Below are 13560 nucleotides of genomic sequence, written 5' to 3'. Positions count from 1 at the left end.
TCAACAAACAGACCGATGCCTTCGCAGCAGCTACAACTAATGATAACATTATAGCTTTACCGCTTCAGGACAACAAGGCATCTGCAGAGCCAACGGTTAATGAAGATGTTTTTATATGATCACAGGCTCTGTGCAACTAATAATGCTGCTGCCGTCTTACCGTGGTAGCTTAAGACGAAGAAGCCGGCTCCAGAGAAGTCAGAGTGGAATTTGATGAGGATGATGTTGGAGGTCGAGTACACGGACTCCAACGCCGTGTTCCCGCTAAACTGGCCGATCTGAGGAGATGATTGGTCCGGACCATCCCTATAGAGAAACAGACACATAAAGAAAGCTGGAGTTAAAACGGGGGCACTTAGAGACTGAAGACCCATAAATGGATGCACTTGATCTATTTTTATAGGACAATAGGAGAGAAAAGTCAACCTAAAACATCATTTGAATAAGTTATTGCGGGCATCTCTGACAGTTAAATAGCTACTCGTGATCAGGAAATTGTTTCTCCGAGGCTAGAAACAAAGATAGAAGAGGAGTGATGGGAGAAAAAAACGAGGAGCTGCTCCATTGACTGCGAATGGAGTCGGACATCGTGTGACAAAGCGCGGAGTGATTGTGCTACGGGCTCATCTTCCTTCTCCAAACAATCCAAAGTAGAATGTCACGAAGCTCATTTAGATCCTTCACAAACTCCAAGTCGCTTCCTTTCTGTCTCTTGATAACAACACAGTTTAAAGCCCTGGCTATCTTCGTCTCGCTTTGGGACGCTCAAGTTCATAAATATTGATTGAACTGTCGTCAGATCATAAGAATAACAAATGTGAATCCTGTTGTGGACTTGGCTTAAGCTTTGCCACTAATAGCAGCCTGGCATTCATGAAAAGTTAAACAATTTCCACTGAAGGCAGACAGGAAGTTATCCGTCATCTGGCAGGTCAGCGCCTCTGCGCAATGTCACCAGCATATTTCATCTTTAATGCCAGAGCCACCAGCTGTCAGACTGGAACCGACCAATAGCGAGCTCATTATCAGTGATTAAAAAGTATCATCATGAAGTTAAATGAAATGATTATTTCCTGCTGTTAAGTGTTTTTGGATGAGGCCAATTATACCTGTCAGGTTGTGTAAGGAATCATCCTCGTCTCTGATTCACATCGAGTGGTTTAGTCATCAGAGTCGATTCATTCATTGACTCCCACTGCTGATTACTGCTTAGGCTAACAGTCGCTGACATTTATGAGTACATAGAGGCAACACACGCAGCAAACAGAGGGCTTAGCATACAAGATAAGATAATAAAAAGCAAGGAAGAACTTTGTTTTGTTGCAGATATACACAGATCGCCAATAATATTCTGACCCCTGACAGGTGAAGTGAACATTTTGTCCTCTTAGTTGATGTGTGGGAAGCAGGAAAAATGGGCAAGTGTGAGGATGTGAGCGACTTTGACACAGCGACAAATTGTGATGGCTGGATGACTGAATGAGAGCATCTCCTAAACTGCAGCTCTTGTGGGGTGTTCCCGGTCTGCAGTGGTCACCAAAAGTGATCCAAGGAAGGAAAACCAGTGAACCAGCGACAGGGTCATGGGCGTCCAAGGCTCATAGATGCACGTGGGGAGCAAAGGCAGAAACATAAGAGCTACTGTAGCTTATACAGCTTAAAAAGTTAAAGCTGGTTCTGATAGAAAGGTGTCAGAACACACAGTGCATTGCAGTTTGTTATGTATGGGGCTGCGTAGCCGTAGACCAGTCAAGGTGCCCATGCTGACACTGTCCACCGCTGAGATCGCCTACAATGGGCACGTGAGCATCAGAACTGGACCACGGAGCAATGGAAGAAGGAGGCCTGGTCTGATGAATCACGTTTTCTTTTACATCATGTGGATGGCCGGGTGCGTGTGCATCGCTTACTTGGGGAAGAAGTGGCACCAGGATGCACTATGGGACGAAGGCAAGCTGGCGGAGGCAGTGTGATGCTTTGGGCAATGTTGTGCTGGGAAACCTTGGGTCCTGCCATTCATGCTGATGTTACTTTGACACGTACCACCTACCTAAACATTTTTGCTGACAAAGTACACCCCTTCATGGAAACAATATTCCCTAATGGCAGTGGCCTCTTTCAGCACGACAGTGCCTCCTGTCAAACGGCAGAAATGGTTCAGGAATATTTTGAGGAACATGATGAGTTCAAGGTGTCGACTTGGCCTTCCCAGATCTCAATCCAATCGAGCATCTGTGGGATGTGCTGGACAAACAAGTCCGATCCATGGAGTTGGACTTAAAGGACAGGTGCTAACGTCTTGGTGCCAGATACCTCAGCACACTTTCAGAGGTCTAGAGGAGTCCATGCCTTGACAAGTGTTTCGGCGGCAAAAGGGGGACCTACACAACATTAGCCAGGTTGTCATAATGTTATGGCTGATCGATATATGTATGAGTAGTGGCAAATATATGTAAGCAAGATAGAGATGGTTAGAGTCAAACAGACAGGAAGATGCGCAGACAGCAACAAAAATAACAACAAATAGTAGAAACCTATAGTAGCAGTGCCAATAATAATGGTAAAAAATGACTTATATTACCTATAATAACTCTAATAATGTAAGTACAACTTATTCTTGCACATTATATTCCATTAGGTCCAATAAATCAGATAGTCCTAATGATAGTAGTCCTCAGACACACAGTAATCTGGAGAGAGAAAGAAAGAGGCTAAACGAGCAGAGCAGAACAGAGCCGATACGGAGGCTGGTGCCACCTCCGCACCACATGCCTCCGCAGCATTTACGGGTTAGCACAACACAAGGTAACATCTGTGACATATATGATAATTCTTACGCTGAAATCCTGCACTAAGCCTCTCGGTATGAGACCAATTAGTGGACTAACTGACTGTCAGGTTGGCTGGATGCGGACTGAGGAGACCGCTGTGAAAATCACACCTCTGCCACTGACACTGTGCTCTCTACAGGAAACTAACTTTGCAGCTGTGTGACTCAGATTGTGTGTGAGTTTTATAGTGTGTCTGCGTGGGGTTGCTGTCTTTGCTTTGTGAGTTCAGCATTTTTTGTTCATTTTTCCGACTGATGGCAGGGTCAGGGACATGCTGGGCGGCCAATTTGTGGAATTCACAAAACGGCAGAGGGTGGACGGCACACGGCTCAACAGTGTTGTGCTGTTTGGTTTGGGGAAGGCGGGTTGCATTGTGCAGTTGTGAGTTACATCTATGCACTAAAGACACCTTTACGCTAACAATCCAGAGTTCATGCATACACACAAGCTGTTGCTCTTTGTGGCATTTGCACTAAGTTAAAAGATGTAATGAGCAATTAAAAACAAGCACTTCAAGATGGTGTCGTTACTCAACAGGTTTTCACATTTTTATGACTTAATTTTACACTGTTTAACAGCATTCTGATGAGGGGAATAGTTATTTGGTTGAAAATGTATCTGGACCTCAAATTCAGAGCGCTTCTCACCAGCGCTTACTGTTGCTAGGTTACGGAAGTTGTGTGGCGGAACTTCCGCTTCCCTCGGTAATGTCGGTTAAGTCCAGGGGCGGATCTAGAGGGGTGGTCAGGGGTGGCCTGCGCCCCCCTTGAAATCTGATTGGCCACCCCAAGTGCCACCCCAAAATCCTTAACTAGGATTGGCTATTTGCCTTGTCAGAGGCGGGACTTGTGTTAAAATTAACTTGTTGGGCTGTATTGCAACAGGCTGCTAGTCGCTTTCTCTTTGTGTAGACCACACATCTTCTGTTTGAGTCCTTAAAGAATTAAGCTTAGAAGGAAAGGTTAATTAAATGTTATTCATTTGCGTGTGTGTGTGACACATACTTCATGCCACCCCTGCATAAGTCAGTGCCCCAGTTGGGCCACCCCAGTCTGGATCCGCCCCTCGGTAAGTCTGTTTTAAATTGCTCTGTATGCTTAATATTTGCTTTAATTCAAGGAAAGTGTACAAAGAAAACGTAAAAGCGATAGAAAGGAATCGTGCCCTGGCGTTGCCCTGGCAGCAGCTATAGACCTGGAAATTGTACCCATGAAAAAACAAAACACACACTTCTCCTCCGCTGTTGTTGTTGACAAAATTGATATCAGAAGTCCCGCCCCTACTTGATTTTGATTTGGTCGGTGAGGGAGAAGTGACATTGACAAGCGCGGCGGTATTCCAGAAAAAGAGCTGATGCAGAGGGTTTTTTTGCACTGAGGACTGAGTGCTGAAAACGCTGAACTGCATTGATTTTGTATAGAAATAAAAAAACTGGCATTGCCAGCGCAAAAAGTGCTGTTAATGGACACAGGCCCTAATCGCAAAAATAAGTGAGATTAATGGTTCAAATTATCTTTCCAAATATTGTAAGCTGGTTAAAGAGACAGTAGATTGTTTCACCTAAAACAATGTCATATAATAATAAAGCTTTCCTCATCATTTTTGTGAAGTTATAGTGAAACATAAAACATTCAGACTGGCTGCCAATGACTCACAACTCCAGAAATAAGTCTTAGACATTAGCCGGTACATTTGACAGTGAACCTTTATATTCGCATCTAAATTTGAGCCCCTAAAGTTTCCCATAGGGAAGCGCGACTTAAATGGAGTTCGGGAAATAGAGGTAGACGTCATTGTAACAGACCTGAGGTCACATGATGGGATCTTCATTTTGATAGAGTACAAGGGTACTGTTCTTTTCTTTGTGCACCTGTTTTTCTATCCAGAAAGGCGACTATCAAAGTAATTATCTGATATTGTCGGTATTAGACGCTTGTTTATCATCCTATTAACTGTGGGTTAAAGGTAGCCAGACTTTCCTCATAGATAGCATGGTTTTTTGTTATAACAGTTTCCTAAGGGAATTGGAAACAGCCAAACCTTGAAAACATCAAGACGGGCTAAAACGGACATTTGGTCCTTCTGTGTTGGTTTCATAATTTGCAGGGGGGATGTATCTGCAGGCCGCCATGTCTTACCACACTGTTGTGTCTTCTCCCTGCCTAACCCATTCTCTCCATGTCTGTGTGCCAGGCGATTCTTTGTAAACTGTTGATGCTACACCCTGCCACCTATTTATAGAAAACAGGCTTTAGCTATGGAGAAGGGGTAGCAACATGTCATCCGCAGAGAAAAAGTATACAGTCTGTTTATAGTTCTGCTGCCACCTTGTTCCTGCAGAGAAATATGTAACATGGTGTCTAAGCGCCATTTGAACACCTGCATTGACAAAACGTCTGCTGCTGCCAATGGCTGCTCTGCTGAAGAAGAATGCTGAGGAGAGAAGTCAAGGCGAGGCAGGCAGGGCCAGAAAGATGGATTATATATATAACACAGAGGCAGACTGGGACTTGGTGATAGTGAGAAGAACAGAGGCAATGAGAGAGAGAGAGAGAGGGACTTCTGGGTAAGGAGAGACGGCTAAAACATGACAAGAAGGAAATTATGTCAGAGCAACTTTATATTCAAGGAGAGACGTCTGTAGTCATAGTAACCCTTGCAGGAATTTAGCCAATTAGTGGCCGGCTCTGAAAAAATGTTAAAGAGCATGACATCCTGTTTGAGGGGGAAAGTGTGTGTATGTGTGGCAGAAGTTCTCCGAATATGTGATACTACTAAAATCAGTCAAAAAAAAAAAAGAACATTTATGAGTGAAATAAATCCTAATGAAGCAGGAAACACTCGTAAAAAGTCATGAGGATATATAGTGTCAGTTAAGGAGTGTAAAGATGTGTAAAATAAGAGAATAAAGAGCTAAAAAAAAACACCTACCAGACGGTGATGTAGTCATATATGGGCTCAGTGCTCAGGACAGTGAAGTTGATGTAAATCCCGTGTCCAGGAGGAACTCGAACACTCCACACACAGTCCTGGAAGTTGGGGTACTCCTCAGGGTGCCCAGGAGAGTAAATGGTTCCATTTAGAGATGTGATGTTGCCACCGCAGAGAGCTGTGAGATGGAATAATAACAGAATAAATGGTCCTAACAGTTTTATTTTAGTTCGCTCCAGAGTGTCAGTGTTGCAGTTCAAAGCCCTGATGCTGCAGCTCATTGCCGGGTATTGACATTTATTTCCAAATTTAAGGATCCTTGAATGACTGTTTGTGCTGGGGAGTGGAGGCTACGGAATAAGAAAAAAAAGAATAATTAGATTACTGTGCAGCTACTTGTCATAAAGTTGGAATAATATCGTTTAATGATGATAATTTCACGGCTGGAAATGCACAATAACAACCTGCCTGACGTCTCTCTTCTATTCCTCCAGTGTTATTTTATACTCCTCCTTTCCTTTTTAATTATGGGGCTCCCATTTGTTTAATTTACAGGAGAGTGTTTTTCATTTTTGTGTTCAGTCACCAGTTGCATTTGCTTGTAATTGCTCTATATGTTTTTTTTCCACTGTGCTGAATGCAACAATTTATATCAACTGGTTATACTGTGGAAGAAATATCAGGAAAATACTGTGCTTGCTTTTAGAAAGTAGTGATGACAGAGAGGAACAAAGAATGTAATCAGTTATATAACATCGTCAACATTCACAACAGTAATGTTGAGATGCTATAAAAAAGCAGTCACTAGTGTGGGTGTAGCCAGGGGAATACATGGTGTCTAAACACTCCTCACATGGTAGGAATAGTTTACAAGGATGCATCCATACATAATCTAAACCGCTTATCCTCTTCAGGGTCGCGTTGGGGCTGGAGCCTATCCCAGCTGTCATTGGGCGAGAGGCAAGGTACATCCTGGACTGATTGGAAGTCAATCACAGGGCTGACACATAGATACATACGGGCAAGTCACCAATGAACCTAACGAGCATGTCTTTGGACTGTGGGAAGAAGCTGGAGTTCCAGGAGGGAACCCACGCATGCACAGGGAGAACATGCAAACTCCACACCGGGATTGGAACCAGGAACGTTCTAGCGCTAACCACTGCACCACCGTGTAGCCCTACAAGGACACATCTATGTTTTAATTAGTCTTTGGCACATGAAAGTCCCATGTTGCACAACACATATAAACATGAGTGATGTTTGTCTCAGAAAGTGAGCAATAAAGGGACAAACAGTTTCTATTCCCTTCACAATAAAGCAACAGGCAATTTCATGTCTAGGTATAGACGACACACACAAATAGATACAGTCATACTGACATAGGAATAGGTGCAGGGATGGCCATCTGTATTACCTTCGCATCTTGGCAGTGGGTGGTTCCAGTTCCTGCTGATTCCATGTAAACATGTGAGCGAGGCGTCTCCGATCAGAGAATATCCAGGCAGACATTCAAACGACACCGTCATCCCGACGCTGAAGTCCGTGCCAATCACGATGCCGTTTCGAAAAGGCCGAGGGTCTGGGCAACTCTGGAGCTGGTAGGCTAGAGAGAGACGATTATCCAGATTAGTTCGGGAAAATAACAATACAGGAGTTTGGAAATGGACTAAACCAAGAGTATGATATGTGCTTTTTTTGTCATTGATAGAAAGAACTAGTCTGGCATGTTGAAGACACAATTTCAGTTTAATTAATATGAAATGCTGGTGAGAAACAAAACACTAACAGCTGCAGACTTCTAGATAATTATACAGATTACAAACTTTTGAGACAATGGCATCATGCACCAAAGAGGCTTATACTTGTTCTTTTGTTGTTGCAAAAATGTGATATGATTGTCTGCCACTTAGACGTTTTAGTCACAGTGACTTTCACAGCCAAAGTTACAAGAGTCAAAGGTTCGCATGAATGAGGAAAGACGTGGCTGAGAAATGAGTCGCATTAATAGTCCTGTTTTAAAACGCTGTTATTCATCAGCCACTGTAATTTGCACATTAATGGAATTAGCTGAAATGAGTGTACGTTTCTCATAATAAATATGGAACGACTCAAACCCTTTTACTGCCAGCTAGAATACATATAAAGCTCATCCCATTTCTTGAAAGGGAAATGTATTCAAAAATGAGTAACGGCGTGCGCTTCAAGACACGTATTTTCTCGTCGTCTGAATGTTGATCATTTTGTTGTCAGACGCTCCTGAGACATAAAGTCAGACCCAGACGGTTGTTTAAATCTACTAACCAAGTTTCCAAACTGGCAACAGTTGCTGTTTTCAGAAAAAAGCACAGTCAGGGGTCTGCTCTTGTTGTCTGCGCTCAGCAAATAACCCCAGTGAACACGGTGTTGGAAAGGAACCAGTGTTCATGTAGCAGCTATTTTAGATTTAGTCTGAAGATAAAAATGTTTACATATTAGTCATTTTTACCCTTAGTCAAAACGTTTTCTCTTTTTAAACTAAATCAATTAGCCGATTAGCTGATGAATTAGCCGATTACGATGGGGTAATATAGATCCTCAGCTGAGGTTATATGTATATGGAAACTTCTGGAACATAACGTTACGCATGTAAAGCCACAGAACGAAACTGTGCAGTTACATTTCTGCAAATTCCTTTCTTGCCTTATTTACAGCAGCAGTGTTGGCTTTTACTGTCATAACTTTTATGTATTCATCATGGCTTCTCATTTAAACAGTCTGTCTGAAGCAGACAGCAGCTGATCGCTCCTTTTTCTGTGCGGAAGAATCGTCAAATGATGCGTAAAAAAACGGCTCTTTTTCTGTGAGCGCGCACAGAGCCTGAAACAGAAAGCCTGGGTTCATAACCATCTTCGTGATACATGTTCGTTTTGCGTGTGTTGTTGTCAAACTGTCGCTTCGGGACATCATCACCTGTACGGCTGGGTCGGAGTCAGGGGGATCTGCACATGCCCCTCAACCAATTCAACCAGTTACAGGAATGCCTTGCTTGTATTTTGACAGACAGATGGGACGCACAGCGGGGGAATATATCATGGATTTTGAACATTTTAGTGCCGTCTCATCTCGTTAATGAAAACAAAACATCTTCCTATCGTCATAATTCTAACGATATTAACACTTAAGGAACTTTTAGAAACAACATTTACCTTGATACGTGATGTGGAAGCCTGGTTTGTTTTGTGAATAGTCGCTGTGGAAGAAGAAGCTGGTCTGGTGGGTGGTGCTGAACAGAGGCTTCGGAATGACCGGACCGCTGAACCGGTCAATCACTGAACCCATCTCCAGAGTTCCACTGCGGATCTCTAAGTAATCGTGGATCGCTTCGGTGGAGAAGTTCAGAAACTGGAGATGGATACCTGAGAAAAAATACATCGCTGATTTATACAGGGAGGCCAGTAATAAAAGCCAGACGCAGCCACTCGAGAACAATGCAAATAAAGGTACCCATCACTGATTGAGAGAGCGAGTGAGATACATGAAGGAGGAAACCGAAACAGACAGAGCAAACACATGCAAAGGGAAATATAGAGAGAACCACACACTGCTTTTTTTCAGCAACTTCAAAGTTGACTGTGTGTCTTACCGAAGCCGACAGGTAAGTTGACTGTCCATGTGCAGTCTAATCCACTGGGGTAGTTGCCGGGGTAACCAGGACTGAGAATCACTCCACTTACATCTGTCATGGACCCACCACACTGGGCTGGAGACACACAAAGATTACACACATAAGACAGAAAGAGAGCCAAAAGGGAAACGTCGGTTAAGTGCTGAAAGCAGCAACTCTTCTATTATAAGACGCCGCTACTGGCTGGACACTTGAGTATCTCCACCCTGACATTATGCATCACTTTGAATAAAACATTAATATTCTGAATCTTTAATAAATGCCCTTCTTGAATAAATTACCATTGTGCATGTAGATGTGTGTCCAGGGCTTGTTTCCCTTTCCGTTTGCCTCAGTGCCTGCTGATGATTTGGCAGAGGCTGCATGTTTATGACAGAGTCTGACTGAGCTTTGCATCAGTGTAAAAGCTTAATCATATTCTGCACAGCATACTAAATAATCAGCTCATCACAGAGAAGTAAATTGATCAAACGGCTTATTTTCCAGAGAGTCAGGGTAGGCAGTGCAGACGGGTTGCATCATATCTGCAGCGCTGAAGTTTTGCATGTAATTCAGAGCATCTAGACTGGATGCTGTGAGTGTGTGTGTGTGTGTGTGTGTGTGTGTGCGTATAATCACCTACCAAGACATAGTGGTACAGGGTAGTTCCATCTTCTCACAGGCCCAGGCATGCAGGTGATGTGGGCATTGCCCTAGAAATGGAAAAACAACGTTTTTATTGTTTATTTATAATATTCAGGCTTTGCAGATAACAACAAGTCATCTGCATAAATACAGTAAAGGTGTAGTAATGTAGATCTGTCTATTCAGCATTAGAAATCAAACCTACATGAGCGCTGTATACTGCACAGAAATTGGGCAGACCGCAGCAGAGACATACATAATTCACGAGTTGTGTAAACCACAGAGTTGTATGTTTACATAAAAGCTGGGAAAACCACCCGAAAGCGGGGGTTCCTTCTGATTCACATATTAAACACGTTTTTCATTTGTGCAGCCAGGGAATAAAAAGAGTGAATGGTAGCACATTGGAAAAGATGAATACCCTTTAAGAATTTCACATTCACATCTAGAAGTTAAAAAAGTCAACCAGCACTGAATTAGTTTGTTCTCTGTACCTGAAATGAGTTTCCTACATGTTCTGTCAGTCCCAAGGCTTGGGGAATACAAGTAACGTCATTACGTAATAAGGATGCAAAAAAAGGGCAACTGTATTCCATTCCAAACAAGAGGTCATTAGATTACAGATACATTAATTTAAAATGGAGATTACTAGCACGATTACAATTTTAAAATACATTTTAAAATTCAATCAAAATCTTTATTTAATCATGGAACGTTTGGGTCATATAAGAACATGTACGGCCGAAAATAACGAAAAAGAAGAATAATTCCATCCAAAGACAAAAGGCTCTCACACCCATCGGTGCTCGGGCCCTAATGAAGATGATATAATACCAGCTAAGATGCGCTGTAACATCCGGCATCTCATTTCTAAACTGTCCGTCTGACTGTCTCTGATAATGCCATGCACTTGCGCGCACATGTTTCGACACACAGGTTTCACAACACCTCTCCTCAAAGTTACCATCAACAGTCTATGGCTGCCATGGCTTTATTTTGTCTTCAAAGGAGAAAATAGGAGTAACATCGCAGTACAGCGCAAGTTATGATGCTGTCATCATCCAACGACTCAACATCTAATTTATAGAAACATTTACAGGTAAGACCAACCGCTAACGTCAGCTGCACAGAATTCGTCTTCTACCACTACATTTAAATGAGCATAATTACCTCTATTAATTTAAATGGGCATTTGCACATTACAAAAGTATTGAAATTTCTTTTCTCTTGTCTTTTTTTCTACATTTAGTATTGAAGTAATCCAAAGGTAACTGAAAGCAATTAGTTACTTTAAAGTTGTGATACTTACATTAGGTTACTGATGACATTTTTTAACAGGTAATTAGTAACTGCATTGGAATATATTCTTAAAGTAACCCTCCCAACCGTGTCAGTTCCACAGTAGTTAGTAGGAGCAAAAAGACAGACTGTATACACACATGCATGTTGTTTATTTACCTGAAGAGAGTATCCTTGTTCACAAGAAAACTGCACCACGTCCCCGACCATGAATCTGTCTCCTTGTCTCACTCCGTAGCTCGGAGTCTGAGGCTCGGGACACGACTCCAGACCGATAGCTGAAAAGAAAAGCGTTCAGTCGATATTTTGTATATGAAGCGGGTTAAAGTGTAAACAAGAAAAAAAAGAGTTACCTGTATACTCCAGGTGAAAACCAGCAGCTGAGACGCTGATATCAGAGCTGAAGCTGAGATACAGGTTGTTAGATGTACTATTCAGCAGAGGAGGGATGGTGGTGCCTGAAGTCAAGGAGAGAGGAAGAGAGCAACAGAAGAGCAAAATCAAATCTTTCAACTGAGCCTTGAAAGCAAATGATCTTATTAATCTGACAGCAAAGGGAACAACAAAGGCCTCCCAAACCCATAATTTCACTGCTTTGTGATGTGTTTCTCAAAGGAAGAAAAAGGGGGGATTACTTTTATATGAGACATCTGTTTTATTTGAAGACACTTCGTAAATGTTGGCTTGACCTAGTTAGCATGGAGAGGCGAAGCACAAATAAGAAATAAGGTGCTGCACTGAGAGCACAACAGTGTCATCCTGTCAGGGCCTTTTCAAAATAAGATGACGCACATTAATGTAAAGGAAAATGTTGTTTGAAGATGCAACAGTTGTACGAGCATCTTCCTTTAACAGCCACTTGTTGATTGTTCAGACGTCCACAGAGAGCTGTGAGCAAAGTTTTCATTTACATGGTTTTTTTTTTGTTTGTTCAGTGGCCGTCGAAATTCATCAAAGTTACACAGACGTTCCTCTGAATCAACAGTGAATTAGGCCAGCGGATGTTATTGGTTGCCTGTTGTGAGGGGGAATTAATTAGCAGATTTCTGAGCAGTGTGCCGCCCCCCCGCTGGTCGCTTCACATTCCAGAGAAAATCTCATTCATTACCGTAAGAGAAAATAAGAAATGATTTTTCCTTAATAACACATGATGAATGGTGATGAATTAGTAATTGCATGGATTTAACGATAACAATTTGAGATGTATGACAGTATTCATTATAGCTGTAATTAACCCGTAAACCAGTCCGCATGGATTGACTCATAAATAACCTTTCATAAGGAAAAAGAGTCAATGTCATGATCTTTTCTTCTGGTTGCTTACAATAAAATCTAGTTTGTTATAAAAATGTCAAACCGTCCGTACGTTACTCAACACAACAAGCAGATAATCAGGTGATCAGCTTCGCTTAAAGCAGAAGAAGAATCTGCAGTAATTGGACGACTGCTCGAAGTAAACGAGTGAATAGATCTATAGTAATGCTTCCCCTGGACTTGCTGGATCACCGAAGCAGAGGAGCTTCCATTGCAAGTGCCAATATTCCAGACACACTAATGGTACACTAATGCACAATACTCTTCTTAGTGATTCCTCTTCAACAAGTTTCTTCTGCTTCAGAGAAAATTAGAATACACATAATATAAAATTAAAATGTTCTTTTTTCTCTGTCAGTTTTCAGACGTTATCTAAGTGTGAGGTGTGAAGAGCTGCGTTGTTGCACGCGGTGAGCAGCATATTGACACAGCACGTGTGCTGCTGCTGGTGTGTGGATGAAAGATTTTACCCTCCACAAAAGATGCATCACCGACATGGCCCAGCCGAACAGTCATGCAGAGCGGTAAGATGGAGTAGCAGCAGTAGATTTTTATGCTTTTAAGCTTCATAATAGAAATAATTAAGCGACATCACATGAGAGGGAGTGATGTAGTGAGTATCATCACGGCTGTGAGTCGGTCGTAGGCACGAATGCAGCAGATAATAAGGCATAAATGTTTTGCTGTAATGCTAATTAACAGTATCAGAACACCAGGCTGAGGCGGAGTGATACACACTGTGAAAAGTCCCACTTTATGTACTCTATATCAGCACTCACTGAATGCCTCTTATCCAATCACATTACTTGGACAGTATAACCTGTAGACATGAGCCTTGCCCCAATCCAGCGGCAGCATCCTTCGAAGGACGTATTGCATCACAGCGACACATCG

At 42.3% G+C, this 13560-nt stretch overlaps 1 protein-coding gene across 1 annotated transcript in view; it reads right to left on the bottom strand.

The window, feature by feature from the left end:
• Positions 1-13560, bottom strand: part of csmd3b (CUB and Sushi multiple domains 3b) — a 379947-nt gene that overhangs the window by 46358 nt on the left and 320029 nt on the right. The window contains exons 39-46 of the mRNA XM_069681472.1: positions 11706-11810; positions 11512-11630; positions 10052-10121; positions 9388-9504; positions 8951-9160; positions 7180-7368; positions 5763-5940; positions 161-306 (exon numbers count right to left, since the gene is read on the bottom strand). Coding sequence (XP_069537573.1) covers positions 161-306; positions 5763-5940; positions 7180-7368; positions 8951-9160; positions 9388-9504; positions 10052-10121; positions 11512-11630; positions 11706-11810 — 1134 coding nt within the window. The remainder of the gene's footprint in view (positions 1-160; positions 307-5762; positions 5941-7179; positions 7369-8950; positions 9161-9387; positions 9505-10051; positions 10122-11511; positions 11631-11705; positions 11811-13560) is intronic.

Source organism: Semicossyphus pulcher, unplaced genomic scaffold (assembly GCF_022749685.1).
Source record: "Semicossyphus pulcher isolate SPU_LCO1_2020_fin unplaced genomic scaffold, fSemPul1.0.p SCAF_5, whole genome shotgun sequence".
Classification (NCBI taxonomy): Eukaryota; Metazoa; Chordata; class Actinopteri; order Labriformes; family Labridae; genus Semicossyphus; species Semicossyphus pulcher.
The sequence above is the reverse complement of the archived record's forward strand: the minus strand, read 5'-3'. Positions and strand labels throughout refer to the sequence as shown.